Genomic DNA, 27,276 nt, shown 5'->3' with positions numbered 1-27,276 from the left:
CTGGAGTGGTGCTTGCAGTCGTCATGTATATCCAATGCGAGTCAGGAGAAATCTGGTGAGGGAGAAGTTTCACCCCAATAAAAGATACACCTGCAACTGATGCTATTTATAGATTAGTCAGGATCTCCGGGGAAAATAACGAGAGCCAACAGTCTGAACAGCAGAGATTTGATAAACTGAATCTGGGCGATGTGATGCCTTATGCCACATTGTTTTTCAGACTGAGGCAGAGAGTTAAATTTAAAAGTTAAGTTTCCACTTGATTTCAAACTGCAATAAGAGTGTCATACTAAAAAAAACCCCAACAAAGTAATGAGTTCTACCAAGTGTTAAACGGTAAGATAATTACCAATTCTTCTCTGCCATTTGTGTCATTACAACTCTGCACATTTATACGTTATGCTCATTGCAGTCTTTCCTAGAATTTGTGTGGATTTAATATGATTTAGCTTTTATGTTTTTCAATAAAGCAACAGATTTCAGCCTCGCTGACTTGACGTCACGGGGTCATAAAAACCCTGGGTATTCCACTACAGATAATTGAGATCTAGTAGTAACACACATCCCTGGCTCTCTGCCTCTCTTAATGTCCTGCGGTTTGCATCACTGGGTTTTAACTATGTCCAATCGAATCAAAAGCCAAGCCTGCAGGCTAAACACTAATACCTGATTTTTTTTCTCTGAACATGTTCAAGCAGAGCGGAGGAACTAATCAGTGAAATCAGCTCCTGTAGTCCTTAACATAAATAAAATACTCAACGGTCCATGATTAGAATTCACTTGAATCCATCAAGACACTAAAAGCAACAAATCTAAGTGGACTCAATATATCACTGCTGCTAATCAAATCTAATTTGACCTCTGCTGTCCTTAAGCAGCAGCAGACATTAACCTAATTCATGTGAAAGATCTGGAGCTAAACCCAGGACTTGTCTCATTCGTGCATTTAAAAAAAAAGTCTACCAGAAATCAAAATACGAGTGAAATATGACTTTTGGGAAGAACTACTGAATTTTTCATTTTGCGTTTACCTCCTGGCCACAGCAGAGGAATAGTGTGTGTTGCTTCTCTGGTAGAAACTACTCAGATGAAACTTTCTAATACAGAATCAAAAACTGGAAGCTGGAAACAAAAATAAAAAATGAAACATTGGTGGTGTAGTAACATATCAAGTTGAAGAAAGATTAAATGTTCCAGAGCATTACTCCACCAGTCCCAGCAGCAAAAATGTTCTACAGCCATGTTCAAGGCTCACAAACAACAAATATGTCTTTAACATACAATACTTGATCCACCCTGCTTGAAATTTCGGTGGGAAGAAAGTGAAAGGAGGTGAGAACCGCCCAGCCAAACATTTGGTTTCACAAACACTCTAAATTTTACCCCGCCAGAGGAACATTGCATCCATAATTTCAAGTAGGACACAGATTTCAAGCATGAAATTACAGCCACTTTGTTGCTTTCAGACGGGTGAAATTTCAAGTGTCGACTTGATTTCACATGCCTGAAATTATGGCAGTATTGTGACTTTCATGCGTGTAGTCGGCGCTCTTGTGTGGCAATCATATGCTTCAAATTTCAAGTGTAAACTGGGTTTCAAATAATATCTGATATGAAGGTTGTCCTATGAGATCTTTTACATGAGCCTCTTTTTGCCGTAACAATTCAAGTGTGCATTCGCTATGCCATCTGTAAAAGCTGGCAGGCGCATAGATGGAAAGACAGACAGCCATGCATAGGGGAAGCCCCCAGGGTGGGGGAAAAAATAATATGCCGAATATTCATCCATCCATGTGCCTGTCGGGATTTGACTGACAGCTCAGCACAGGTATAACTGAAGGCTGCTGCAAAAAGAGGCCAAACATTAGTCACCCATATTCAAACTATCATAATATTGAGAGTCTGTAGCCCAATTTACACTTGAACCTTCGAGCAGGAGTCCATCAAAAAAAAAAAAACAGAGCTCTAATTTTTAAGTGTTTGAAATCAGCTCTGCACTTGAAAAATCCAGTGCTGCTAGTGACTCAGAAGTTTCGAGAGGCAAGTGGTGACCAACCGGGTTGACATACTGCGGTGCACAGCAGGCAGGAAATATGAAGGCAGGAAATATTAAAGCATCAACACTAAAAGCACTGGAGCCTGCCCTTTGTCACCATAGTGTGGAAAATATTACATAAATTAGCCAGTGTACATTCTACAGTGTACATCCTACCATGTATACTACATGGTAGGACTGGGGAATTCAAAACACTATCATGATATCAGTAAGACATTTGATTAGGCTGGAGTATTAACCCCAAGATATGTCCACAGCTTCAAGTATTAAAAACTGTCCAGCACCAAATACTGACATTTCTTCTTTACTTATTCTTTCATTTAAAAAAAGAAGAAGATAGTTTTGCTCATTTTAGATTGCAGCTTTTTTAATTAAAGTTCTTGTATTGTGAAGTCTTATTTGTTCAACAGAAAAAAGGGGCCTGTAGCAAAACATGATTATGATTCTCAAAGTTAAACTGGTACTCATTGATTTGGTAAGTTGTTAGTACAACGTTGACATATTACCACATGTAGAGCTGCAACAATTTATCGATCAGCAGAAAAATAATCAACTGCAACCAGTTTGATAATAAATTAATCGATGCAAAAATGGCAGTGTGCCATTTTTCTCTCAAATATGGGCATTTCCTGCGCGCTGTATTTTACAACATATTAAACTGCATATCTTGAAGTTTCATTAATTGTGAAAATAATCATTAGTTGCAGCCCTGATCACTTTGTCAAGTGGATAGGGGTAAACAGTCCATTTACATTGCCAGCAGATGCAACCTTAGCATTCATTTGGAGTCTTGTTTCTGTTCACTTGGCAATTGTAAGTCCAATATTCACGTTCTCTTTAAGTCTGTTTTGGTCTCCACCAACTCCTGAGGGAACTTATCTGTCCCAGCTAGTCGATAACTTTGTATGTCTGCTGTCTTAGTGCTGGGTTTGCACCGTACAGGGGGTTCTAAAAATTTTCCTCCCTGGAAAGAACTGCCTGCTGCTGGAAACGAAGCTGATGAGGGCAGTGAATATGAATCAAAGCTGTAAAGCTGTGGGTTGTAAAACCAAAACAATTCACTGAAAGGTGCTTAAAAAAAACAAAAAAAAAACTTCAGAGTTGGGGCAATAATTCTCTGTGGGTGTGTCACAAGTAGTTATTTAATCCATTGTTAATACAAAATGTTTGATTAGGGCAGCTTTAAACGTCCAGTGTGTGACATTTAAAAAGAAATATTGGCAGAAATGGAATATAATACTGAAGAATATGTTTTCCTTATAGTGTATCGCCTGAAAATACCTTAAAGTGAATCCACCATGTTGCACCGCCATGTTTCCACAGTAGCCCAGAAAGGACAAACCAAACAGTCTGGATCTAGATAAGACCTTCTATCTTTTTCATGACCTACATGAAACACGATACATGCATGGTAAGGTAAATCTAGCATCATTCAGTTGGTTGCTACTGCTAGATGCCACTAAAACCTACACACCGGACCTTTAAGAAACATTTTATATTTCCACTGGTATAGAAAAATATCGAGCAACGCTCTGTGCTGCAGAATCAATAACTGCATCTTCATTGCTTCTGTTATGCATTACATTAAATATTTATTTAATAATACAGTTATTACCAGTGTCACGTGTCATTTTCAAGCTTGGCCTTTGATTGTTTTTAGCTTTGTGCCTTAGTAAGTGTGTATATTTGTTGACATGCTTGGCAAACTGCATACTATTGCTCCGTGCAGCAATAAGCAGCAATAAGAGTTGCCTGTGCAGATAAGAAGAGTGGTGACCGGGTGGGAAAACCTCCATGTTTTTATATTCTGACCTGTAAAAAATATCTGCAGAACTCCACAGAGCACATTTGTGTTTTAAAAAACTTGGCAGAGATTGCAACCGTTGTAAACACATGTGCAAAAGTTACCAGCCCTCATATCACAACACGCGACTGAACGTGCTGATTTCAGGGGCTACTTGCCTCTAATTTCTTGCCAGCTATTGAAGTTCCTGCCAAAAAAAAAACACTGAGGGAGCCATTTCCACTTGGTATTCACAGATTATGGCTTCAGTCATTGACAAAGAATTCAAAGCACCAACTGATCCGTGAGAAGTAAAACTGAAGCTACTTCTTGTTCAGCCTCGACAGCAGCTTGGACTCAGCAAACATGTAAAAAAAAATCATACTACATTTAACTTTAAGATATCTGTGGTGCACTACAGAGGTCATTGCTTGTTTGTGGTAATGGCTTATTGATCAATGGTGGTTATCTGACTGAAGAACAGCACTGTGCACTGTGGTGTAAACTCATTGGATAACCATAATCCCTGCCCTCGCAGTGCTTGACATATTTCCTCAGGTGAGAAATAGAGTGACCCACAGAGATTTTTGTCCTGCAAATATCTCTGGAGTCGGTAGATAAGGGGGCCACTGCACAGCATGTCTGTAAAACAAGACAGTAAAAATGTCTGCAGGTGGTATTGCACCATGGAATGAAATATTGGCTTTGTCTAATGTTCGGCTTGGGCGTCTTCTATGGCCTTGAGGCGTTTGCCATTGCTAAGCATGCGGCTGTTATATTTAAATCAACACTTAGCTCCAACTTGAACATCAAAAGGCCAAGAGTGGGCAATTCCAAGTTGTTTCTCAATCCACTGTGGCAAATTGTGCCCACTATCGAGCTACTTCCTCCATCGATGTCCCTCAAAAAAAAAAAGAAGAAAAAAAATCAAATTTACATGGAACCCCCAGCTTCTAGTGCTTGAAAAATTGCTTTCTGCACCATGCCTAATCACTGAAAAAGGGGATGATCCAACTGAGCGTCTGTGATTCGTGTGGGAGAGGGAAATTTGGACCAACTTTGCACTAGAGCTGTGCTGGTTAATCTACTGAACATCAAAGAGGGGAAAGGGGAGGGAGGAAGTGGAAGAGGGGAATTTATCGCGTGGGCTTGATTGGAAATGCAGCGGGGGGACTCTGGTCCCTGTAATCGTCTGTAATCTCCTGTTGGGTTGTATGTGGCCTTAGAGGAGCAGAGAGGCAGCCCATTACCCATCTCCTGCCGATGGGAGGCCCTGATAGTGCACTGTTGGGAGGATGACAGGAAATGAGGAAGAGGTAAGGAGCAAAGGACGGACAGAGTGTGTAATCTCCCCTTTCCAGGCGCAAATATAAAAGGTAACATCAAAGTGTCGTCAAGTCGGAAGCTCTGAGGGAAGTTGGCCTTTGTTGTTAATGAATTGATCATCACTTCCTCAACACTGCGAGATCGATACCAGCTTGTCCGCAGCTTTGGAGAGATCTTTCCACGCCAGAGCTTTTCACACACGCTTCAGTCAATGGTAGTTATTCCTACTTCATCATCAGTGCCACAGAGTATTGATCAACAGGCGAGTTGTTGGGGAAGAGCAAAGGGAGCAACTTACCCTTCTGGACTGGATCTCGTTCACGTAGAGAGGCAGGAGAAACTCAGAGACTCCCTCCAGGCGAATCCCATCCTGGTTCAAATGAAGGTTTCCCATTCCATCCTGAAACATAATCAGAAGCATCATTAACGTTGCGTGGAGCCGTGCCGATTGTCCTGATTTTATTCGAAGAAAAGGAATTACAGCTTCCCGAGTGCATAAATATTGAATCCTGTTCTCGCTGAACTGCATTAGTTGGAGCAGGAGCTGCTGCATGCCAGACGGGGCTGGTGGGCAGGCGGCAGCGCTGAGTGACAGGGAAGAAGTGGGACATGACATCGAGGTGACAATGCCACAGACACTCAGCGGTGTCAGGGTGACAGGCTGCAGGAAGTGGCAGGCAGACTGAGGAGAACCAGGCTAATGTGGCAGCTGTGGATGTGAATGTTGAAGAGACTCAGGAAAATGACAAAAGAAAGTATCAGATGGTCACACAGATTTCTTCGAGCTGGCTTAGTACTGACGTTTAAATGATTATTATTAGTACTGGTAGTGAGGGTAGCAATAATGATTTTAAAAAAAGCTAAAGGAGCTAAAAGTAGGAACGCACCGATCCCAGTGGTCGATACCTCAAGATGAGGTATCAGAATTGAAATCAGGGACAAGAAAGCTGAATTATATATTGGATATGCATAACAATATTTGACTAAAAAAACAATACCAGAGGGTTTTAGCTCCTTTACAACAAATCGTGTATAATTTTCTAACCATTTGAGGACACAAGCTTATGTTTCTGATGGATTTTTAGCACCGGTCCAGGCAGCTATTGGTTTTCATTCATTTTGCGGACATTTTAAACTTGTCTTGAGTTATATAATCTGTCACCCTGAGCATCAAGTCTCTGCTGACTTTTATTAAAAGTTTTATTGCAGTCTGGTTCTGCACTTTAAGAGCAGATTGATTTTTCGGAAAGTTAGTGCAGACTTTATGTTCACTGTAATGGATCCCACGACTCAATCAGGTTTAAAAGAGCCCGCTAATTCATTTTCATATTGTGCAGACATGACCGGAGGCCAACGGCTGCCTGGACAGTGGGAAAAATAAGCTGTAGAGTTTGAAACAGGAGTAGCTGTAATGTTCAGTAAACGTAATTTGAGCTATGTCATTTCAGTCTGATCAGTGAGCTGTTTTCAGCGCTCCAAACGTGTGAACCGTGTTAATGGACTCTTTTCACCGCAGACATTTTGGCTTGTCATAGCAGAAAAGCATACAGTTGCTAACATTAAAAATGACTGTACTCCACTTAGGTGAGCTAATTTTAGAGTCCTGGTACTGTGCTGGCTCGCTGGGACACTTTTTCGGAACTGAACTATTGTTAACAAATTGTGTGCTTTTTCCTGCCGTGACAAGTCAAAATGTTTGCAGACGTTACAGACAAGGGTGTGCAACTATTAAAAGATCCCCTAAACTTTCTGCATCTTACGTCAGGACCTCATGCCGCATTGGTGTGTCTGTATCTAGAAAAAGTCAACCAATAAACGTCACCACGACTTCTCGACAATCTTCAACCACAAATGCCTTTTTCCTCAGCATCCTATTGGTTAAATTTAGAAACCCTCACCATCCTAACACGTCACGTTAATATAAAAAAATCTAAAATGAAGCATGATTCTGAAACATCAGCTCATATTTGTCACCTCACATTTAAATGTTTCATGCTCTGGTAGAAAATTCAGTGGAAATTGGACAAGGTTATGCCTTGCCACACCGCGATGAGCAGAAAGTGAAGTTTGAGGGCAGCCTTGCGAGGATGTGTGTGAGCAGATGGGCCCTGATGGATGTGTTGAAAGAGTCCATAGTGCTAGGAGCACAAATGGATGGAGATAGTGAATTATGGAGGCGGGGGAACAGAGAGGACAGCTCCATCATACATGGTAGAGAGCCAGGACTGGGGGGGTAGACGGGAGGACAAAGTCAGGAGGGAGCAGAGGAGGTGGGTGGGGCAGCGGTGGAGTTCTTTGTATGTCAGCAGTCAGATGTCAAAGTCGCTGCTGTGCTGAAGTGGAGGTGATGTGGTGGGTGTGAAGAGTTCAGTATAAGCTGCAGTCAGTCAGACGAGTAGGTGTGAGACAGGACAAACAGGAGGGCGTTACAACGGTCCAGTCGTGACGCGCTCAAGGCCTGGATGAGTTCCCCAGCATCGGTTAAGAAGGAAATGAACAGATATAGGTACAGATATATCTGACAGATGTTTCTGAGGTGGAGAAATGACAATGGGAAGTTTTTCGCTCGTGAAGTTGAGGAAAACACTCCTCGACTTGGCTTGTGCTTTTGAATGTATTATGTCCCCAAAGACAGGAAAACGCGGTGCCTGGAATGGGTCTGGTTTTTCAGCAGGAATTAACAGAGCAGGAAGAATTTAAAGCACATAAATAATCTTTCCAAAGACATTATGTAGTCACTGTTCCTTTTGTTGTCTTTTTGCATAATCTCTAAATCCTAGGAACACATTTCCATTAACATGATTTATTTCTACTTTGATCTTAGATTTCTTAGCCAAAAGACATTACTCGAGCCATGGACATGAAAGTAACAGACTCATTTAAAGTAGAACTCCACTGATAAACATAAAAAAAGGTCAGTTTATTGGTTATGAGCCTGTAAAAACAGCTGTGTAATGTCTTTTGTGGCTCTGGAGAAGTCAAAGAAAATAACACTGAGGACTTTTTAATGTGGGCATTGGGTGCTTTCACACAAGAACAAGAAAAACAACCCTCGATCTGACTTGAGAGAGATTGTGCATTATTCCGCGGTGGTTAGATCAAGTGGTACCCTTGTAGTCACACCAGATAAATACCCTAAATTAACTCATTTTGCTGTGTTACATGTAGAGCTGTAGAGCAATTAATTCTTAAGTTGTCAAGTATTACATTAATTGCCTACTATTTTGATAATTAATAGTTTTTTAAAAATGATTTCAGCTTCTCAAATGTAAAACTATTTTCTAGTTTCTTCCTGAAATGAAATCTCTTCCACTTGTGGACAAAATAAGACATCTGAGGACATCACCATGGGCTCTGAGAGACAGCGATCAACACCTAGAACCATTTTGCCATTTTGTTTGTTGACATGTCTGTAGTTCATGTCTGAAATTCCTCATATATCTGACTATGGGTTACAAAGCTGAGGTCAACTCGATTGGTTTTTCCGATCCGGCCGCTCGCTCGTAATTATGATTTAAACTATTTGAGTAGCAACTTACCAGGCAGGAGGGTCTAACAATAAGATGCCATTAGCTTGAGCAATACTAGTGACTAAACTCAAGATATCTCTATTGTTTACTTTGGGAAACAAACTTTCATTTGTAAATAATTAGTACCCTGTTAAACTATTTTTACCTGACAGTTTAGCACATTTGTTCCAAGTTTCCAAGTTGACAGTTTGGCCTGCCATCATAAGTGTTATGAATGATGTCTAAGCTCTAATGCTTTCGGGCAGTAGCCGTCATCAGGTTTGTGTGTGACATCCCCAGATAGGTGATCATATAGGTGTTGTCTGGCAGCCTTTTTGGAACTAAGAACCAATGTTGTAATGCCTGTAGCTGCTTAAAATGGACCACAATACCGATACACCGTGGTGTAGTTTGGCACGCGTTTCCTCATTGAGCTGCCTGAGTCCTGAGAGATGGGAAGCAGCGAAGTACATTTTCTGGAGCGACACCAACAGCACTGATAAGGTCTTTTACTCATGACACAGATTGATGGGAAGCGAAGGAGTAGAGGAGTGATAGCAATAGTCAGGGGACGGATCCGTCACAGAGGGGGGATGCTGCCATCGCGAGTTTGTTGACAAAATGGTAAATTGTGTGCACTGTCCCTGGAAATGTCACAGGAGCTCGCAGTGTCTGCCTGTTTAGTTTTCGTTTGAGATTAACACGTTCTCTGTCAGCCGGTCCTGCTGCCAAGTCTTCTCTAATTCTTTAACAAATCCAGATGAGACGAAGCACACGACGCGAGCGATGGTGACTGTGATGCATTTTAAAATGGGGCTGCTTGGATTAATTCTTCCACTGAAGCTTTTTGTATTAAGGTCAAAACAAAGAAAGGAAGAAAACTAAACTTGAAGTACAATTAAACGAATTGTAGTTAACAAACTCTTCCTTAACCTTTGAGACAGAAACCAAGCAAAACAGTAGATATGACAATGATATTTTAACATAGCTGAGTCTAAATGCTCTACATTATCTACAATTTTCATTATTCTATTTATATTTTTAATCCACGAGAACACAGTAGAAGACTAATTGTTTTTCTCTCATTTGATATTAAGCCATGCTGACTTGATGCCAAGTACTTACCATTTCATTTTCTGATCTCACAGAGCCGAGCTCATGATTGTATTTTAATAATTGTTATGTAAGTGTAGAAGTCTAAGCGTTTTTTGTTACCAAACTGATCATCACACTAAATATTACCAAACTGATTTCTCCTTGAACATCTAATGTGTTTGTTAACACTTGTCAGCAATAATTGGGAATATAATTTCCTCTGGGTTTTATGTTTGTGTTTCTGTAGTGTGCATGCAAAAAAATTAATAAATAAAAAAATAGTCAGACACAAACCACCTCTTTACTTCCAGTGGATTACTTCCAACATCAAAAGTCCGTAAAATGATTTGGCAGATTTTTAAATGCTGTCAAATTTTCTGCTTTTTCTCCATTTTATAAAATTGGAAATGTTGGTTTTAGACAGTTTGTCCGGTTTGAGCTTTCTAACTTGTCAAGAACAGTGAGTCTTTCAGAAACTGGGTACAGCCTGTTCACTGTCTTACATTTAAATGAATTCATATAAATCCAATGAAATATTATCCTGGTCGACGCTATGCATGTACTCACCACTGAGAAATTCATGACCTTTATGATCCAGACAGTGAGGGCCAGGTTCACTATCATGGTGACCAGGAGCAGCAGCAGGAAGAAGTAGAGACATCTTTTCCTCCAGCCGTACAGACCCACTGGGTACACGGCATCGCAGCCTGGTCGCTGGAGGTGCAGAGACTGGGACGCGAGGATAAACTGCTCCTGGGTAATCTGGAAAAAACAAACAAACACAGGAGCCTTTGTGTTAGTTGGCTGTCGAAATTAAATTCACTCCACGGAAACAATCACATATTCTAAGTGGTTATTACTTGCATGCACCGCTAAAAATTGACTCCCAGGCTGAGGGATGGCTGTGTAATTCTACAGTTTTTGAAAGTGGTGCTACTACATAAAAAAAAAAAAGGTTGAGAGCATGGCGTGAATGTAAGCTGAGGTATTACTACAGCCTGAAACATCCATGCACGCTAATTAAATGGAGTGCGAAGGAGTTGTTTCGGTTGCAGGTTTATTTCGGGGAAAATGACTACTCTCTGTTGTTTGCAACTTCTGTAATGACATACCTGGGTACATCGGATCGACACACTTTCAGGAATGGAGCCAGTAGCAGAGTAATTAATCAAGCTCTGAGCCTAAAAGACAAGGTCATTTGGGTGACTTTATTTTATTAAAAGATTAAACTAAATCGGAGTGCCCAAACCCAAAAGGCTGTGTGTTTCATTCCCCTGCAGGAGAAGAGTATCATCACTCAAGATTTATGGATAACAAGTCAGCGATCAGTTGTCGGTACCTGGCCCTGAAGTGGGAAAGCTCTTAAATAGCACATTCACAGCTCTTTGTAAAGTCGAACCGAAATCTGCAACCAAATCTAGATACTAATGAACTAATCACAGCGATTAATGTAAGTTACAACCCCGAAAAACAAAGTCCTTGATATTTCTGCTGCACTTTTACGATGGAAATTCGTTTGTATAGATTTAATAACGTGTCACAGCTTTGTTTACAATGCTAATTACTCGTTGACATTTTGTCAAACCGGATCCCTGCGTTCACAAAGAAAGTCACCATGAGTGACAGCTTCCTGCAGCCGACCTGTTTACTGCTCCCCTCTTGGCTGTGATCTTTATAACATTACTGCCCATCAATCTTTCACGGGGGAATATTTCACGTGCCACATACATTACGCGGGCTTTATGGAGCTACGTCCAGCAAAATATGTGAAACCAATGGACATGGTTGCCACAGGCAAAGGACATCTCTAAAGTCGGCCATGAAATTTCACATTAAGAACAAATTACCGCCTGCTTTTCTTCCACTCAGCACTAATGAAAACAGGAGGTGGATTATGAGACAAAGGACCAATTTGGTGCCAGAGAAATGTTCTCTACTCTGGCTGAGTGCCTGCCGGCAGCCACTGAGAAGCTGCAAACGCGCGAGCGCTGATCTGAGATCAGAGATGCCTGTCAAGTGCGGTCGTCCAGGCGAGGGCGAGCGGTTTTGCTGTTTCTCCAGCCGATCGTGACGCCGGGGCTGACAGTGTGAAACTCCCCCATCACAGGGTGAGAGGCTGGCTACCTCTGAACTGCTCCGTTCAGCTGTTGTTGGGATGGATCTATACTGAGGCGGTCTGCCATCCAAAACTCTCGCGTAGATGATGAATAAAGCAAAGCAACTGCTCGTGCAAACCAAAAAATGTTTTATCACGTCCGATTATGTCACTTTAAAAAGGTCTCTCCCACCTAAAACTATTAAGTTCTCCTGCCAGCATAACGCACGTTCATTGCGTGAAACACACATCTATGATTGACACACCTGCGCACAGTTTTCCCCAGAGGTGTAATGCATGCATAACTCAAGTCAGAATCCATGCCCCACATGCTTTATTCACACTCAGCATGTCATTAGCATAGGACACTGATGGCAGGTATCATTAGATTGCATGTTTTGCTGACAGGCTCTCATTAACTGTGGCAGAGCAAGTAAAGAGTCTCAGCCAGCTAAACAAACCAAATTACTTGACCGAGATTTAAATAGTGGAAGAAACCTCACCCTGTGCTCCTCTTTACCTCAGCGGTTCGGATAGCTGCTTACCGAAGGAGCCAATGATGCACGAAAACAGAATCTCAGCCTGTGATGATACTTAATATTGTTGCAATGGATCAATATTTTTTTTCCAAGAGTGAGCGGTTGATGAATTGTATCGATTAGAAAACCACAGTTACTGGATTTGGTTTTGTGAGAAGTGTGTGTATCAGGCATTGTGCGCTTTAGGAAAAAGTTGGAAATTATAGAAACGGCAAAATGCGTCAGAATTTTAGCACCTGAAGCATCTTTTGCTTTGTGTCTGCGACTCACAATTATAATACAATCATGAAACTGTGAAAAATGCCCCATCAAACATCAAATGTTTTTAGTCCAGCCAGCTGTCTTTAAAACTTTTATTTAAAAGCAGCATGTTCACATATTGGAGAAGCTGGAAGCAGCCGGTGTTTGCCATTTCTTGCTTGCAAAAGAGAGAAGAAAAAAAAAAAAGATCAGATAATTATCTAGATAGATACCAATTAATTGTGCACTGGTTGACTAATTAATTATTCAGGATTCCCAGATAACTGAGCAGAGCTAACTAGCTCTGTAAATCACAGGACTGAAGGCAGAGGCAGAGGACATCAGACGGAAAATGAGAAAACACTTTTTTGCCGTGAAATATCATCCCAAAAAAAGTGCAACACGTGGTGGTTTGGGACTTGGTGCCGTAAGGGGTTAAGCACTTCTCCAAACACAGAACCCAAGGTTATTTTATTTGTTCGCTAATAAATTCAGGCAGCAGACAATGTCGGGTGTGATGATAGTGGACTGAATATCTTGGCTTTTGGTTTGTCGGGTGGATAAAAAAAGCCATTTGAATATGTTGCCTTTGAATTCTGGGTAATTGCAATGGACCTTTTTTTTTTTTTTCACAGCAGCCATTTTGACATGAAACAGTAAACACAGTGTGTTTCTAGTGATATTAATTAAAGGTGCTGTCCTGTTCAGGTCAAACAGAGTCAGGGTGATGCCGTGGTGCACGCTGGCTCTGCTGCACTAAGTGGAACTCAGCCTTAATTACTATCATTGGTAACACCTGTCATTGCTAACACTAATGTCAAAATGTTGATTTCTGACTATTTTCTGACACAACAATGAGTCATTTCATAAATAAATAATTATCTGATGATTAAATTGAACACTACATATAATTACTGCTACACTATAATTACTACAATCACTGTGACGAGTCAAAAGAATCTTTTACATCCAAACACAATGAAGCTGGTATTTCAAAATCTTTGCCCATTGTTGACTCTTCCTTGGATGAGCAAGAACAGCAACACGGGCTAAACACAGCATCTTAGAATAGCTTTACCGACGGCTCACGGTTTAATCCACTGTTTAAGTGACTGTTTCCTTGGATGAGCAGTTCAGGTCAGCGGTGGCAGATGTCTCACAAATGGATGTTGCGACTTTGCAGCAAATACAAATGACCCATATGGCTGGCCTAGAAATGTCAGCGATTCCAATTTAACCAGCGACACAGCTGAGGGACAAGAGCATTACGAGAGGTGCTTACACTGAGGCTGAATAGAAACTCTAAACAGAGGAGTCACAGGAGACGCTTTTAACTTTGCACTACGTTTAAAGACACTTCATACGCAGCGTTCAGCGAAACCACACGTACTAAAGAAACATCTGCGAGATGCTGGAATCTAAGAAACTCAAAACTTCTACAAACATTTAAATAACACCAAGAAAAGAAAAAAAAAAGTCTTTTTGCCTACAGCCATGCCCCAGCTGGACAGATTCAGTCTATTTTCAATCCACTGTTGCTAGGGGAAACTTCAGCACTTCTAATTTCTATGGCAACCTCACTGTTCCCAACGCCAGTGGATCCTGTGATTTCTTTGCAAGAGTTTTAATGCATATATTACCCCTGGTCGAGTCATGCCTCCTAAAGCTCTGTAATTCACAGAGCAAATGGAGGAGTGCATAGTGGCTGGCATTTTGTCAATCTGACATTTCAGCATGCCGGTCACAGCTGACTCTTACAAACACGCTGGAGTGGGCTCACGGAGATGTCCGACTGCGGTGGGGGCAAGAAACAACTTTGACTTTTAAAGAAACAAATTACTGATTGCAAAGCAAGCTGTGCAGGCACGGCGCACTATGTTGAATCCCATTTATCAGTTTGTGTCAGCCTGACAATTAACGCTTTAAATGCAGAAGCATTGTTGTGTTGTCGTTACAAAACAGGAGCAGCGGTCAGTTGAAGGTCCCTGCAGGAACAGATGGACTTGATTTACTCATACTGTAATTTACAATGAGCTCTCAGAATCTCAATTAAACTGAGAATAGCAACAACAGTCAATGATATGACAGCCAAGTAATCAGCCAATTCAGAATCTTGACATGGTAAGGCTGTTACTAATTTGGTTTAATTTCTGGTTGCCAACGTGGGCGTCACAAAACAAACCTAAGGGGTAACGACATGTTTAGCTAGATAAGACAGAAGAAAAAACTCATCTACTAAATCTTCCTAATTTTGTTTTTTCTAGTTAAAAACAGTTCAGCTTCACAGAAGTGAAAGTAAACCTGGCTTGTCACGGAGACCCGAGGCTGGGAGCCACAAATGCTGTACAAAAAAAAAAAAAAAGAATGCACTCCTGAAGAGTGACTGGGTGAGTTATCTACCGCCTTGTGTCTGGGACGGCTCTATTATCATCTTAAAAAATGATTATGTGTCCTCATACATATCGCAAAAGAAACTTCAGGAGTGGTTTTATGAGATCGTGTCCGTGAGATAGAGTCTAACACCATTTATCACATCTTCACACACACATCTTTTTTTTTACCTTGCCTTTCACAAGCCAAAAGAAGCATTAAACACAAGACATGCTGAAAGAAGAGTAGATCGCTGTCTGCCGAAGAATTATTACAACTTGATCAGTAACTTACAGATGAAAAAATGTGTATTTGATAAGAAAGTAAAACTATGTTTACTTCTGTGTTTGAAGCCATTACTGATTAATGTGCATTTAGTTGGTTAGTTGCTATATCCTGTTACATAATTTGAGAATGTGGGTACAATTAGGGGTGGGCGATATATCGAATATACTCGATATATCGCGGCTTGTTCTACGTGAGATGTATGAAATGACTATATCGCGACCATCGAGTACTTGTCTCGTAAATGTTTTAAGCCGTCTGCATTTAATTCTCCGGAGTTTCGCCTGTCACTCACTCCTGGTGCTGCTCGCAGCACGCAGCACACTGCCCCGCACACCCAGAAAAATCCCCTGCGCGCATGCGTACTTTTTGTATCAAGTGAGGAGAGAAGTGAAGAGCCCGAGCGAGTTAATTGAAGATGGAGACGGACGACTTGGTTCCGAAGAAAAGCAACTGCGGTCACGCCAGCCGTCTCTCGTTTTCGCGTGGTCACGTCAGCTGCTCCAATATTTTCAAGTGCGCCCTTATTGCGACTTTATGTCAAATACTTTGAGAAAACTGGGAAAGTCAGCACTAGCTTACTGCAGCGTGTGGACACTTCCGGTTTTCAAAATAAGACGTGAGTGTTAAATTTATTAAAGGTTTATTTATAAAATATGAAGAATGGTTAAAATTTGATTTAAAAAAGTGTGTCTCATAAGCCAAGTATGATCCTGCACTGCTTTAAAGCTCATATGTACATTATGAAATGCATTAGAAATTCATAAAAAATATTAGTAGTAGTAGTGTTAAATAGTGTTAAAATGCTATAAAAAGAGTACAAAACAACAACAACAAAAATATCGAGATATATATCGTGTATCGCGATATAGCTTAAAAATATCGAGATATTGGTTACAGGCCATATCGTGCAGCCCTAGGTACAATGTTCTTTTATTATTTCAATTCTGATGGGATAATGAAGTCATATATTATAGCCTGCATGAAATGACATGGTAAGAAAGTATCTCAGATGTGTGTTTTGTAGTCTATCTTCTGAAGTTTGTAGTTTTACCACAGGTCACGTCAATAACATCCACCGTCGCACAATGACGTAGCCTAGTGGAAGTGCAGTCGGATTCTCTGAACACCGCGGACCACGGTTTTCCATCAGGGTCAAGGGAAAGTGGTTAGGAAAGGAATTAGGAGGTAATTTTTTGGACTATTCGACCGTACCCAAAGCTTCTTGAAAGTGAAGGGCATTCTGTTCCTTTATTAAGAAAAATACCCTCATGTATCCTTCAGCATTTGGTTAATTTTGTCCAACACTTGTAATCACAGTAAGTGTTTTGTACTCCTGTGGCTAAAAACTGTTAATTAACAGATTTAGGCTGTTTTATTTACTGAATGCGGAAGAAACTGAATATAACATGCATGGTGTCATTGGTGTATCCTTAGAAGGAGCCTTTTATATCTACAGCTTGTCATGTTAAACCGCCACTGGCTCTAGACGGGTTCTATAGTTTCTGCTTGACTTTAGAAAGAAGAGGGGGAGGCTGCCACTTAATCCAACACACTGGCCCTTTAAAGTGAAGTAATGTCACTGATAGGGTTGCCAACAGCCGTGTGAATGTTGGCACAGTTAGAGAATAAAACTTTCATATCACAAAAAGTCGAAAAACACCATTTTTCCTCTCCAGTCAGACAACCCGAGATGAGAACACCTGTTCCAGTCCAACAATTATTCTGAGTGTTTGCAGTCCTGATCCGAGAAAAAGAAGAAGAAGAAAAAGGCTCGTTTCTGCACAGTTGTGCAGCCCTATCTGTGATGAAACTATCAACATATGTTCTAGTACGCTCACGACAAATGTCAGATTATCACGAACAGATGGGTTTGAAATCTACTCAAAGCTGCGGATGGGTGTACCACCTACAGGCCTGATTACATGTAGTATCTATTATTAGAAAAAACACCCACACTGTAACTTCCTTCTCTTAGGTACAGTAAGCTATAAAATCTCTGTAGATCACGCGCTCCGCTGTGAAAGTCCTTGTGGATTTCATGTATTTATCTTTATGCTATTTCATCAGTCCTTTCAAGTTTGTGCTGAGATCTGTGTCACTTTCCTTTTTTTTGCTAGGAGGGGTGAAAGAAAGGGGGGGTCCTCCGAGCTTTGACTACAGCTGGATCCAGCCAAAGCCTGCAATCACCCAGCGGTCCCCTTTCCCACTGCCAGCACGCCTCATCTTCACCAATTAGCGTGGAGGGTGATATTCTACATGCTGTTTTGATCAAACAGTGACATGCCGCAGAGGCAGCAAAATACAGCTGAGAAGCCTCTAATGAAAGAAAATGAGACGTTATTAATGCCTGATAATGTTAATCAGCAAATCGCTGAGCGCTCGCTCACTCAGCGGTGCCACGGGAGCCCCGCAGGGCCGCCACAGCTGGAGGTAAGAAGACATTTGAGTCGCACTAATGACTGTAAAAGCCTGTCCTCGTCCCTCCTGCGTATGAACGCTGCGCAATCGCTGAGGCAGCAAGGGATGGACACAATCATGTTACAAGCCTGACATGCGGCGCTGAAGCACCTATTTATGTAGCTTCTGTGGGCTTTTTCTTCGGATTGACAAAAAGCCCAATCAAAGAGACAGAGAACCCCCGAACACACAGCTGTAGCTGGCAAAGCCAATTATACTACTCAGATGTGCGAGTCAGAGCATTGATGTAACCATTTCACGTTCTGTTGATGTTACAATCAAGCACGCGCACGTGGTCGCTGCTGTCAATAGCTGCTCAGCTTGGATGTGAAATCCAATTTTTGTGGCTCCATCATCTCTGGCGGTGTTACAATAGCAGCCCGAGCTCGTCGATTGGCTTCTTCGTGTGAGTTGCCCTTTGTGGAAAGGGATGGCTGGCGCGCGCTTTCCTTCTGTTGCAAGACAACAAGGTGAAACCAGCTGAAAGCACGAGACCCCGGGCTTGGGGGGGATCAAAGATCTCCAATAAGGCCTGGGTGGAAAAAGAAAAGGTCGCAGCTGTTCAATCAGAGCGCAGGCTGAACATCACAGACTGTTTGAAGATGGATTTTCAGAGAGAATTTCCTTCTTCCTCTTACATGCCTCGCTTTTGAGGACACTACAAAAACCTCATCGGCATGCCGCACCTCTGACCTTTGCATCATTCATTAACGTCAAGAGCTGCTTTGTTGTTAAGTGCGCTCCGTCTGTTGATGTAAACAGACAAGACACTTCTCCACAGTACACTATCTTTCCTTGCTAATCCCCAGCGAGCCAACAGGGGGGCCCCCCATTCTTTTTGGACAGCACCCCCATAGGCTTCATTTGCATTCATCAGTCAAACGCACAGACTTGAACGGAGCCTTATCAACAAAAATAAGGTCACAGAGCAGAAAACAAACAAGACAAAGGCTGTGCTTCGATCACAGTGAGTTCTTATGGATTAAAAAAGTGCATTAAACGTGACAATTTAGCAGAAACTTGCAGACTTGTCACTAAAAAAAAACTGTGAAGTGCTGGATCAGCTCGGAGGCAGTGTGTGTGTGCAGGAGTGATTTCTTGACTGATAAGTGTGTGTGTGTGTGTAGTCCCGGCCAATGGATGGACTTGAGTGCACAGCCACACAGTAGCTCTGTTGTGTGGGTTTCTGACACAGAGCTTGCTTCTTTCTCTCTTTTATTTTTTTTATTTTTTTTGCACTGCAGCACAGAGACGAGATGCACATACTGTACCCAGAGGTTACTGCCCCCCTCCCTCCCCTCCCTGCTAGACTGGAATGATAATGAGGAAACCATGCAGGCAGAATATTCATAGGCTGTCACATTACTGTGTGTTCTTGAAGAAGGAGAATGCATACAATATGAGGTAGGTATGGGTGCGAGTGAGAGATATGTAAAGAACTCCAGGCTTTTTTTTCCTGAGGGGTGTTTGAAGAGCTGGTCAGCGGTGATTAATCATCTGGGGATGAGATGCAACCACTGCAAGAGTGAGAGACACTTCATATACATTCATGTTTAATTAGCTGGGATTTCATTGACTGGAACAACTGGAGTGCACCTGTTGCAGGGAGGACTCATGACAAGGTTGAGTTTGGACTGGCTGAATAAAACACAATGTGTAGATAAATAATTCATAAGTGCTGTCCTGTTAAAACTGGGTTAATAAAAACTCACTTTTCCTGCTGCTGCGTGTCAAATTATGACCCAAAAACCAGTCAATTAAATTAAATAAATCAATATTTTTTTTTAGCTTTTGTTAACTTACCTTCAGCGTCTCTATGTCGAGAGTAGCCGACTGCTCCATGTTATGATCTCATGTGTCACAGTTACATACTTCCACAAAGTTCAAAACGAGCTGAAACGCACCAGATTCAGCCAGGCTGCGCTTCTTCACTCCCATTCAGAGAAAAATATCCACTGTTTGATGAAAAGGACATTTTTTTTCTTTTTCTTTGTCTCGTTTAAATCTACATATTAACAATATTTTGGAAGATTTTTTTTTTTTTTAAGTCATGCGGAGAGGCTCAGAAAAAGGCGGCAGTGTTAATTAAGACACCCGGGCTCAGGTGTGCTCCAGTCCGCGGATCACTTTCCCGTGCAGCGGCGCAGCAGACTCTGCACGACGCGTCAAAGCACGCAGAGTGAGGGGACGCGCTTCCGCTGGGGAGTTTCAAAATAAAGGTCAAGAAGCTGATCACATTTCTTTTCTTTTTTTTGTTGCAATTTTGTACTTTTTACTCCACATTTATCTGACAGCTTTAGTCAACAGTTACAGATTTAGATTTTTTTTTAAAAATACAAAACATAAATCAACTCACAAATTAGGATATATCCTTACTTAATTATGCTAAATTATCCATCCATTAATGTAAATGTACTTGTAAATGTAAATGCACTTTATTTATACAGCCCTTTACAACAGTCCTTTCGGTGTACCAAAGTTCTTTACAGTAGATAATAAATAAAACAATAAATAAAAACAATAAAAACAATAAAATGCAACAAAATCGAATAAGAAATGATAATGAAATGATAATCCATTTTCTGTAACTGCCTCTCGTCATCAGGGTCACAGTAGGTGGAGCTCGACCTATCCTAACCAACTCCAGGCAAGAGAACAATATTCACACCTACGGCCAATTAGATAGAGGCACTAATTAACCTGTTACAGTAAGTGCATGCCTTTGGACTGTGGGTGGAAGAGCCAGAGTACACGGAGAGAAACCCACGCAGAAGTAAATAGACACCTTCATTCAAATTCAAATGAAAGGTGTCTGTTTACTTCTTGCATGTCTGTGTACATGGAGAGAACATGCAAACTCCAGCCCCAGCTGAGGTTCGAACCTTCTTGCTATGAGGCGACAGTGCACCACGGTATTGCCCCTGTATAAAATATTAAAATTTAAATTCATAAATTAATAATGAACAAAATGTGATGTTAAATAATTGATCTAAGGGTGGTACAATGGTTAGCACTGTGCCCTCAGTGCTTCAAACTCTGTCTGGGTAGACTTTGCATGTTCCCTCCCTACCTCTGCTTCCTCCTCCCACAGTCTAAAGACATGCAGGTTAACTGGGGTTAACTTTGAATTGTCTGAATGGTTATTTGATTATATGAATAAAAAATGAATTCCACTTTTACTGGCTGCAAGGGATGAACACATCAATGCAGCACTAACTGATTCTGGCATTCATATAAAGGGCACACAATACTACTAATTATTGTGGCCAAAAGAAATCATGCAATCCTATCAGTCAAATTTAACCTTTATTGTGTGGATCATACTCCAACAATATTATTCTTTTTGTATCAATGACACAATTTCACAGTTATTGTCAGTACTGGCATATCACAACACTTAAATGAAATCCATTATGTTTACACTGTAGTATTGCTACTTTAAAGGACTTCAATTTCCTGTGTCATCATGGTGAACTCTGGTCGGCTTGACACATTTTAAATCTCATTTAGGAGGGAATCCATTGGTTAGAAGAACCGTTTCAAACAAGATTACTCGACCAGAATTAGCAGCAGAGGGAAAACTCTCTGACTGACGACGAGACATTTAGATGTGCTGCACAGGTTCAGACTCAGCATTAAACCAAAATGAACTAATTCACTCAGTAAATATTAATAAGCCACTACCACGAGATGTTTACATCCAGGTGTGCACAGGTGTATTAAAGACTGATGGTTTCCCCTCCAACAGAACAAATGCCACATTTAATGTAATTCATGTAAATGTGGTTTATTGTGTATTGATCACGTTCATTGGTAGCTGATGCACCCTGCAGGAGAGACGGTGACACTGCAACAGGAGTGAATATGGACTACATCTGTCTATATGTAATTATATATAGAGAGTATTCGGATTATTTGCTTTAGTAAAAGTACTAACATGTAAAAAAAAAAAAAAAAATCTGTTACAAGTAAAAGTCCTGCGTTGAAATTCTTTCTTAAGTAACAGAATGCAAATGCAATCAGAATATATTATATTATTGTGTATGATTGACTCATGCATTCATGTAAAATCAGGATTCAATTTCAATTGTTTTGCACAAAATTGCAGATAATGATCATTTTTCACAACTGATCGATCGATTGTTTTGTTTGTAAAGAATTTTGAAAAATAGTGAGTGATGCCACCAACAATCACCCAGATGCCTGTTTAAATAAATAATGAACAAATCAATCATTAAAAAGCAGCAAATCCTCATATTGTCAGGCTGGAAAGATGAAATATTTTTGGCAATAATTGCTCAAACATTGGCTAATCGTTCCAGCTGTACTACATTTATAACAACATTTCATATTTCACAATATTAAGTACAATATAATAAACAGTACAATATATACAACAATAAGTACAATATATTTTAGTTGATCATATTTACTATTGCTTTTTTGATATTTTATTATGTATATTTTGCTTTATAGTATATTTTTATTCTTTGTTGTCACTTGTCACTTTGTGTAATGCTGCTGCTGCACTATAATTTCCCAGCTTGGGATAAATAAAATCTATCTATCTATCTATCTATCTATCTATCTATCTATCTATCTATCTATCTATCTATCTATCTATCTATCTATCTATCTATCTATTCATAGAGTTCACATGTTGTCTTAGAAAGTTTCAAGTTAATAAAACTGACAGATAAATGTAATTAAGTGAAAATACAATAATTCCTTCAGAAATGGAGTAGAAGTATAAAGTGGCATCATAAGTAATTACTATATTAATATCTATATATATATGTAGTATTTTTAAAAATACACTAGAGGACAGCAGAGTCAGGCTGAGACAGGCTAAGACAGATATAATCAATCCCTGAGCTCAAACTCTGAACTAGGATCAACAATCGATCACCGATCGTCGAAATCCATCACCGCAGGGATGTCGGACGCAAAGCAAATCATGGCACAGAAAAGGTAGAGATGCTTTAATTGCTTCATGGCTGCAGCGTGTCATTGATCTGAACGTGTAAAGATGATCTGTGTTGTTCTTGCAGTGCTAAGATTGCAGCTGGAGCTGTTGTGTGTGTTGAGAGTGAAATAAGAGGAGATGTGACCATTGGTGAGAAATAACCTTATTATCAGCGATATTTCATATGTTCTGTTTTCCATACAGATGTTGTCTGCATCAATATTTATATTTTGTTTTATTTCTACAGGTGCCAGGACAGTTGTCCACCCTAAAGCACGGATCATAGCAGAGGCAGGGCCTATTATCATAGGAGAGGGCAATCTAATAGAAGAGCAGGCACTTATTATTAACAGGTAGAGTGTGTGTTATTATAACTTAATTTCCCAATTTGATCATTACACTTTTACTTCATCTTATCTGTGGTGTCTCTTTTCTGTAAGTTATCCAGAGAATATCATGCCAGACACCGAGGGAGTTGAGCCAAAAACCATGACAATTGGGACCAATAATGTGTTCGAGGTTGGATGTGGTATCCTTTTGCAAATAAATAACTTCGTGCTAGACTGATAAACTGACAGCTTGTCGCAAATACAACAAGAACAAGAAGATGTGTTTGAGGTCATTTGGAAAAAAAACATTTTGCCAATATGTGTCCACCAGAGAGCACTGATAAGTTTATTTCAGTTGTAAAATATCCATGTGCGGATATTGCGTTCATAAAAAAATGAATATCAGCCGATATATCAGTCATTTATAGTTTGTGGTGACTGTTTAACTCTTTTAAAATGCTAATTCAAAGGTTTAAATCCTCAACGATTCCGTCACAGTCTCTCAAGCTTTGAAAATTGGAGACAACAATGTGATTGAGTCTAAAGGTAAGTGCTGTGATCACTCACTGTATTCATATTAGGAGTGTGCAACATGTGTACAATTTTAGATATCTCAAACTGAGAAGTTTATTGATGAAATAATCTGTCAGGAATGGTTGTTATTGGTTAATTTAATACCCGAATAATGAAGGCACATCATCACATTGATGAAGCAAAATGATATGAAAATAGACACAGATATTAAAGGGACAGTAGAAACAGTATCTCAGAGTTGACCAGTTTTCATATTCCAATAGTGTAAAAAAAAACATTTATAATAATTCAATCTCAGCTGATCTTGGGAGAAACGTGATCCTGACCAGTGGATGCATCATCGGTGCGTGCTGCCAGGTCAACACGTGTGAAGCCGTGCCGGAGAACACGGTGGTGTACGGCTCAAACTGCATCAGGCGTGTGCAGAGCGAAAAGCCACAGGTCAGTACCCCCCGCCGACGCTCGTCTTTGCCTGTGAGTCATGAAGTTTCGTTGTTTTTGTTATCATTATTATCATTATTTTTATCTTGTAGCCTCAGACTCTGCAGCTCGACTTCCTCATGAAGATTCTGCCCAACTATCACCACCTGAAGAAGACGGTCAAAGGAAACAGCACACCTGTCAGAAACTAAAGATGCACCTGGATCCAACTCATCTTCCCTCAACTTGCACTTGTCTTGCACGTTAGTGTTATCTCGTGAGTCTAGTATAATACCTCTGGCACTGAGAAAGACCATCACGCAGTCTGCATACGAGGAAATCCATCATTCTTCAACGTGGTTTTACACTTTTGCTTTCAGATCGACTATTTATTTGTGATATATTTTGAAGCTCAAATTGCAAATTTGATTTTGATGTTGATCAATTACACTCATATATATTTATAATTGTTTAAGTAAAGACACAAACATATTGCAATAAAGACTAATGAAGATTACATCGAAGCTTGTATTGCTTCTATGTTTTTTGACCACTAGGAGGGACTGTTGAGCGACTGTCTGTACACCCCTCTGTACTGTCTGCTCTGAAGGCTTTGTTCCATCAGGTGATATAAAGTATCCAATTAAACTAGTGTTTATTAATAATACAACTAAAAATATCGATATTAGCATGTTTTTGTGACAAAAATAATCGTAAATCAAGCGTATGTGGTTAAAAATAGTCCCCACAGATGACGTTAGTGACTGTCACTGTAAGTTGAGCCATTTAAAAACTGTAATTGTGCAAAAGCCATGCCTAAAAAGAAAAAAACTTTGGGGCGTGGTAGTCCCCATCTTGGATTCAGTGTGTTGCCAGTCCTGTGCCCTCCCACCAGGGGTTGCCAAATTGGTTCCCTGGGTACTCTGGGAATTCCACACAATGCCCGGTTTATTGTAATTGACACGGGTGTGGCTACAACTTGCATTTCTCCTGCTGCATGAGCCGGTATAATCCCTTGTGCCTCCCCCTTCTTCAGACAGACCCCCTTGGGTGGTGCTCCCATCTGTGCCACGGCCTTACGGATATGGGTGTGGATCGATGTGTGTGTGTGTGTGTGTGCATGCGTGGGTGGTGGAGGAGCACTTCACCGACTGAAACACCTGACCCAAAGTTCAGATGTCACATTTAACAGTTGTTTCCTTCAAAGTCTTGCAGCTGTAAAACAAGCTCAAGGCCGCCGCTCTCGCTCGTCTTGAGATTTTAAAGGCTCGGTGGGCAAGGCGCTGTACAGTACAGCAGCTCCCTGTAGGAGGCACACAGCTGGTGTCGCACACTGCCAATACTCATTTGAACATGTCACTGTGGAGTCCCACAAGGAGTCCATATCAACCAGGGGCTAATTATTTCAGCAGTGGAGTGCAGCCGGGGCCACGTCTAGGCACTTTTCTGTTCTCACTTCTTCTGTTTTTTTCACCCCCATCATTTTTTATTTTGGGGTGTTGCCAAAGCGTCAGTTTACTTTAATATGACAAGGAAGACAGATGCTGGGCACAGTTGCACGGATGTGCAGAGTGACAAGGAGCTCGTGGAGGAGGGGGAGCAACTGTGGCCTTTATATCTGCGGTGGGTTTTAAGAGAAGCAAAATGGCTATGATGATAGCAACTCATGGGAGGAATTTGAAAGGAAGTTCAAATGTTGTTCTATATTTGGAAGCAGTTATTTATACCTCTCTCTTACTGTACCGTTGTGAAACCAAATTATCCAGCTTCAACTCGTTTGTTAGAGCAGGCTTTTGTTCATCTCGGTGCTGTGTGCTTCTCCTTTTCACAGCATTATCTCAAGTCAATATTTGGCCTTTGCTACAATATGCAGCATTCTCTGAAGAATCAATAATATCTTATCAAAAACAAAGAAAGGAAGCATGAGATTTTAGTTTGTAATACAAAAGTGGATAGCGAGGAGGTGGCTGTGAAAATGTGAACGAAACACAAATAAGCTCACATTTCTCCACCATTTAGAAACATATCAAACTGTGACTTTATTTTCAGCTCATACCCTTCCATGCACTGTTGTGGTCTGTGTTTACAGCAGCACATACAGTTCAAGTGTTGGTATAGTCCACTGCAGTCAGTCATGGTCAGAAAGGCCACCAGTTGGTTTGAGAGGATAAAGGCTTTCTGACAGCTGACCTTTGCATCCAGGTCCACTCCACCTTTGAAAAGTGAAATGTGACCTATAGGCCGCAGTGATTTCCATTGCAATCCCACAGAAATAATTAATTTAATCACAACGGGGACTCTGAAACACTGGATGTCGTGCCTTTTTAGCCATGCTAGTGGCGTGGTTTCCGTGGATGGTAGTGCCGATCGTTTGGTCCACCATTTTGGTCCAGACTGTTGAATGGATTACTGTGAAAATTGGTACTTATATCTACATATAATCCCCAGAGGATTAATCTTAACGACTTTGGTGATCCTCTGACATTTCCTTTAGTGCCACCATGAGGTTGACATTTATGGTTTTGAGTGAAATAGCTCAACAACTATTGAATGAAGTTTGGCACAAACATTCAAACCCCCATTTTGGAATAATTACAGTAACTTTGATAATTCTCTAGAACCATCATCAGGTAAACATTATAAGTTTATGGCCAAACACCTGAGAAACTAATGACCTTCCCATCATTGTTTACTTGTTAACAGTATTCCTGCTAAACATTAGTATTTTAGCATTGCCATTGTGAGCATGTTAGCATGCAAGTGTTACATAAGTTTGTGGTGATTCATCAACCCAACAATGACTACTAGCCAATCAGAGGCACGTCAGGTCGTACACAGGGCGGGTCTTGCCGAGAAAACCAATCGGATACTCTACTCTACTGTACTAGCAGTTAGCATGACTGTAAACTCTTACATTTCCTGCATTTGTGCTATTTTATCTATGTGGTGACTGTAGTAAAATCATATGCAGTTTAGTACACAACATATACAATACAGGCATGGCAAGAATGGATACAGTATGCATGTGCATGTAGATTTACTGTATGTCAGCTATGCTATTTGTAATAATCTTGTTTTCCTTTATTGCATAACAAGATAACATAAAATGGTGGCTTCACATTTACTCGACAAAGAATATTACAAGATGAAGCAAACAGAAAAGTTACAAATCAGTATCAAACTGACAGTAGAAGATTTAAATTCCCTGTAAGTAAAGGTCAATGCACAGAGCTCTGCGGCTCAAAGTAAGCTGCAGAAAGCAAATCAAC

The 27,276-nt window shown here is 40.6% G+C and overlaps 2 protein-coding genes and 1 long non-coding RNA gene across 3 annotated transcripts in view; 2 read left to right on the top strand and 1 right to left on the bottom strand.

Annotated features, from left to right (window-relative positions):
• Positions 1–19,535, top strand: part of LOC113747612 (uncharacterized) — a 38,504-nt gene extending 18,969 nt beyond the window's left edge. Inside the window, exons 2-3 of the long non-coding RNA XR_003463732.1 lie at positions 14,908–15,030; positions 17,419–19,535. This is a non-coding gene — a long non-coding RNA (uncharacterized LOC113747612). The remainder of the gene's footprint in view (positions 1–14,907; positions 15,031–17,418) is intronic.
• LOC104923983 (zeta-sarcoglycan) overlaps positions 1–20,210 on the bottom strand; it is a 38,642-nt gene extending 18,432 nt beyond the window's left edge. The window contains exons 1-3 of the mRNA XM_010737201.3: positions 19,562–20,210; positions 10,337–10,531; positions 5,464–5,565 (exon numbers count right to left, since the gene is read on the bottom strand). Coding sequence (XP_010735503.1) covers positions 5,464–5,565; positions 10,337–10,531; positions 19,562–19,600 — 336 coding nt within the window. The 5' untranslated portion in view covers positions 19,601–20,210. The remainder of the gene's footprint in view (positions 1–5,463; positions 5,566–10,336; positions 10,532–19,561) is intronic.
• A 2,353-nt stretch (positions 20,211–22,563) lies between these two features.
• Positions 22,564–24,510, top strand: LOC104923984 (dynactin subunit 6). The gene is made up of 7 exons (XM_010737202.3): positions 22,564–22,729; positions 22,810–22,874; positions 22,972–23,077; positions 23,165–23,253; positions 23,552–23,599; positions 23,886–24,028; positions 24,121–24,510. The coding sequence occupies exons 1-7, from the start codon at positions 22,695–22,697 to the stop codon at positions 24,217–24,219; spliced, it is 585 nt and encodes a 194-aa protein (XP_010735504.1). The 5' UTR covers positions 22,564–22,694; the 3' UTR covers positions 24,220–24,510.
• The last annotated feature ends 2,766 nt before the right edge of the window (positions 24,511–27,276 follow it).

Source organism: Larimichthys crocea, chromosome XIV, assembly GCF_000972845.2.
Source record: "Larimichthys crocea isolate SSNF chromosome XIV, L_crocea_2.0, whole genome shotgun sequence".
Classification (NCBI taxonomy): Eukaryota; Metazoa; Chordata; class Actinopteri; family Sciaenidae; genus Larimichthys; species Larimichthys crocea.
Note: the sequence above shows the minus strand (reverse complement) of the source record. Positions and strands in the feature narration are given on the sequence as shown.

Excerpts from the sequence above, each read along its gene's own strand:
- LOC104923984 (XM_010737202.3), top strand. The coding sequence starts at position 22,695 with ATGTCGGACGCAAAGCAAATCATGGCACAGAAAAG. Across the intron at positions 22,730-22,809 it reads CAAATCATGGCACAGAAAAG|TGCTAAGATTGCAGCTGGAG; the intron begins GTAGAGATGCTT and ends TTGTTCTTGCAG. Across the intron at positions 23,078-23,164 it reads CAGGCACTTATTATTAACAG|TTATCCAGAGAATATCATGC; the intron begins GTAGAGTGTGTG and ends CTTTTCTGTAAG.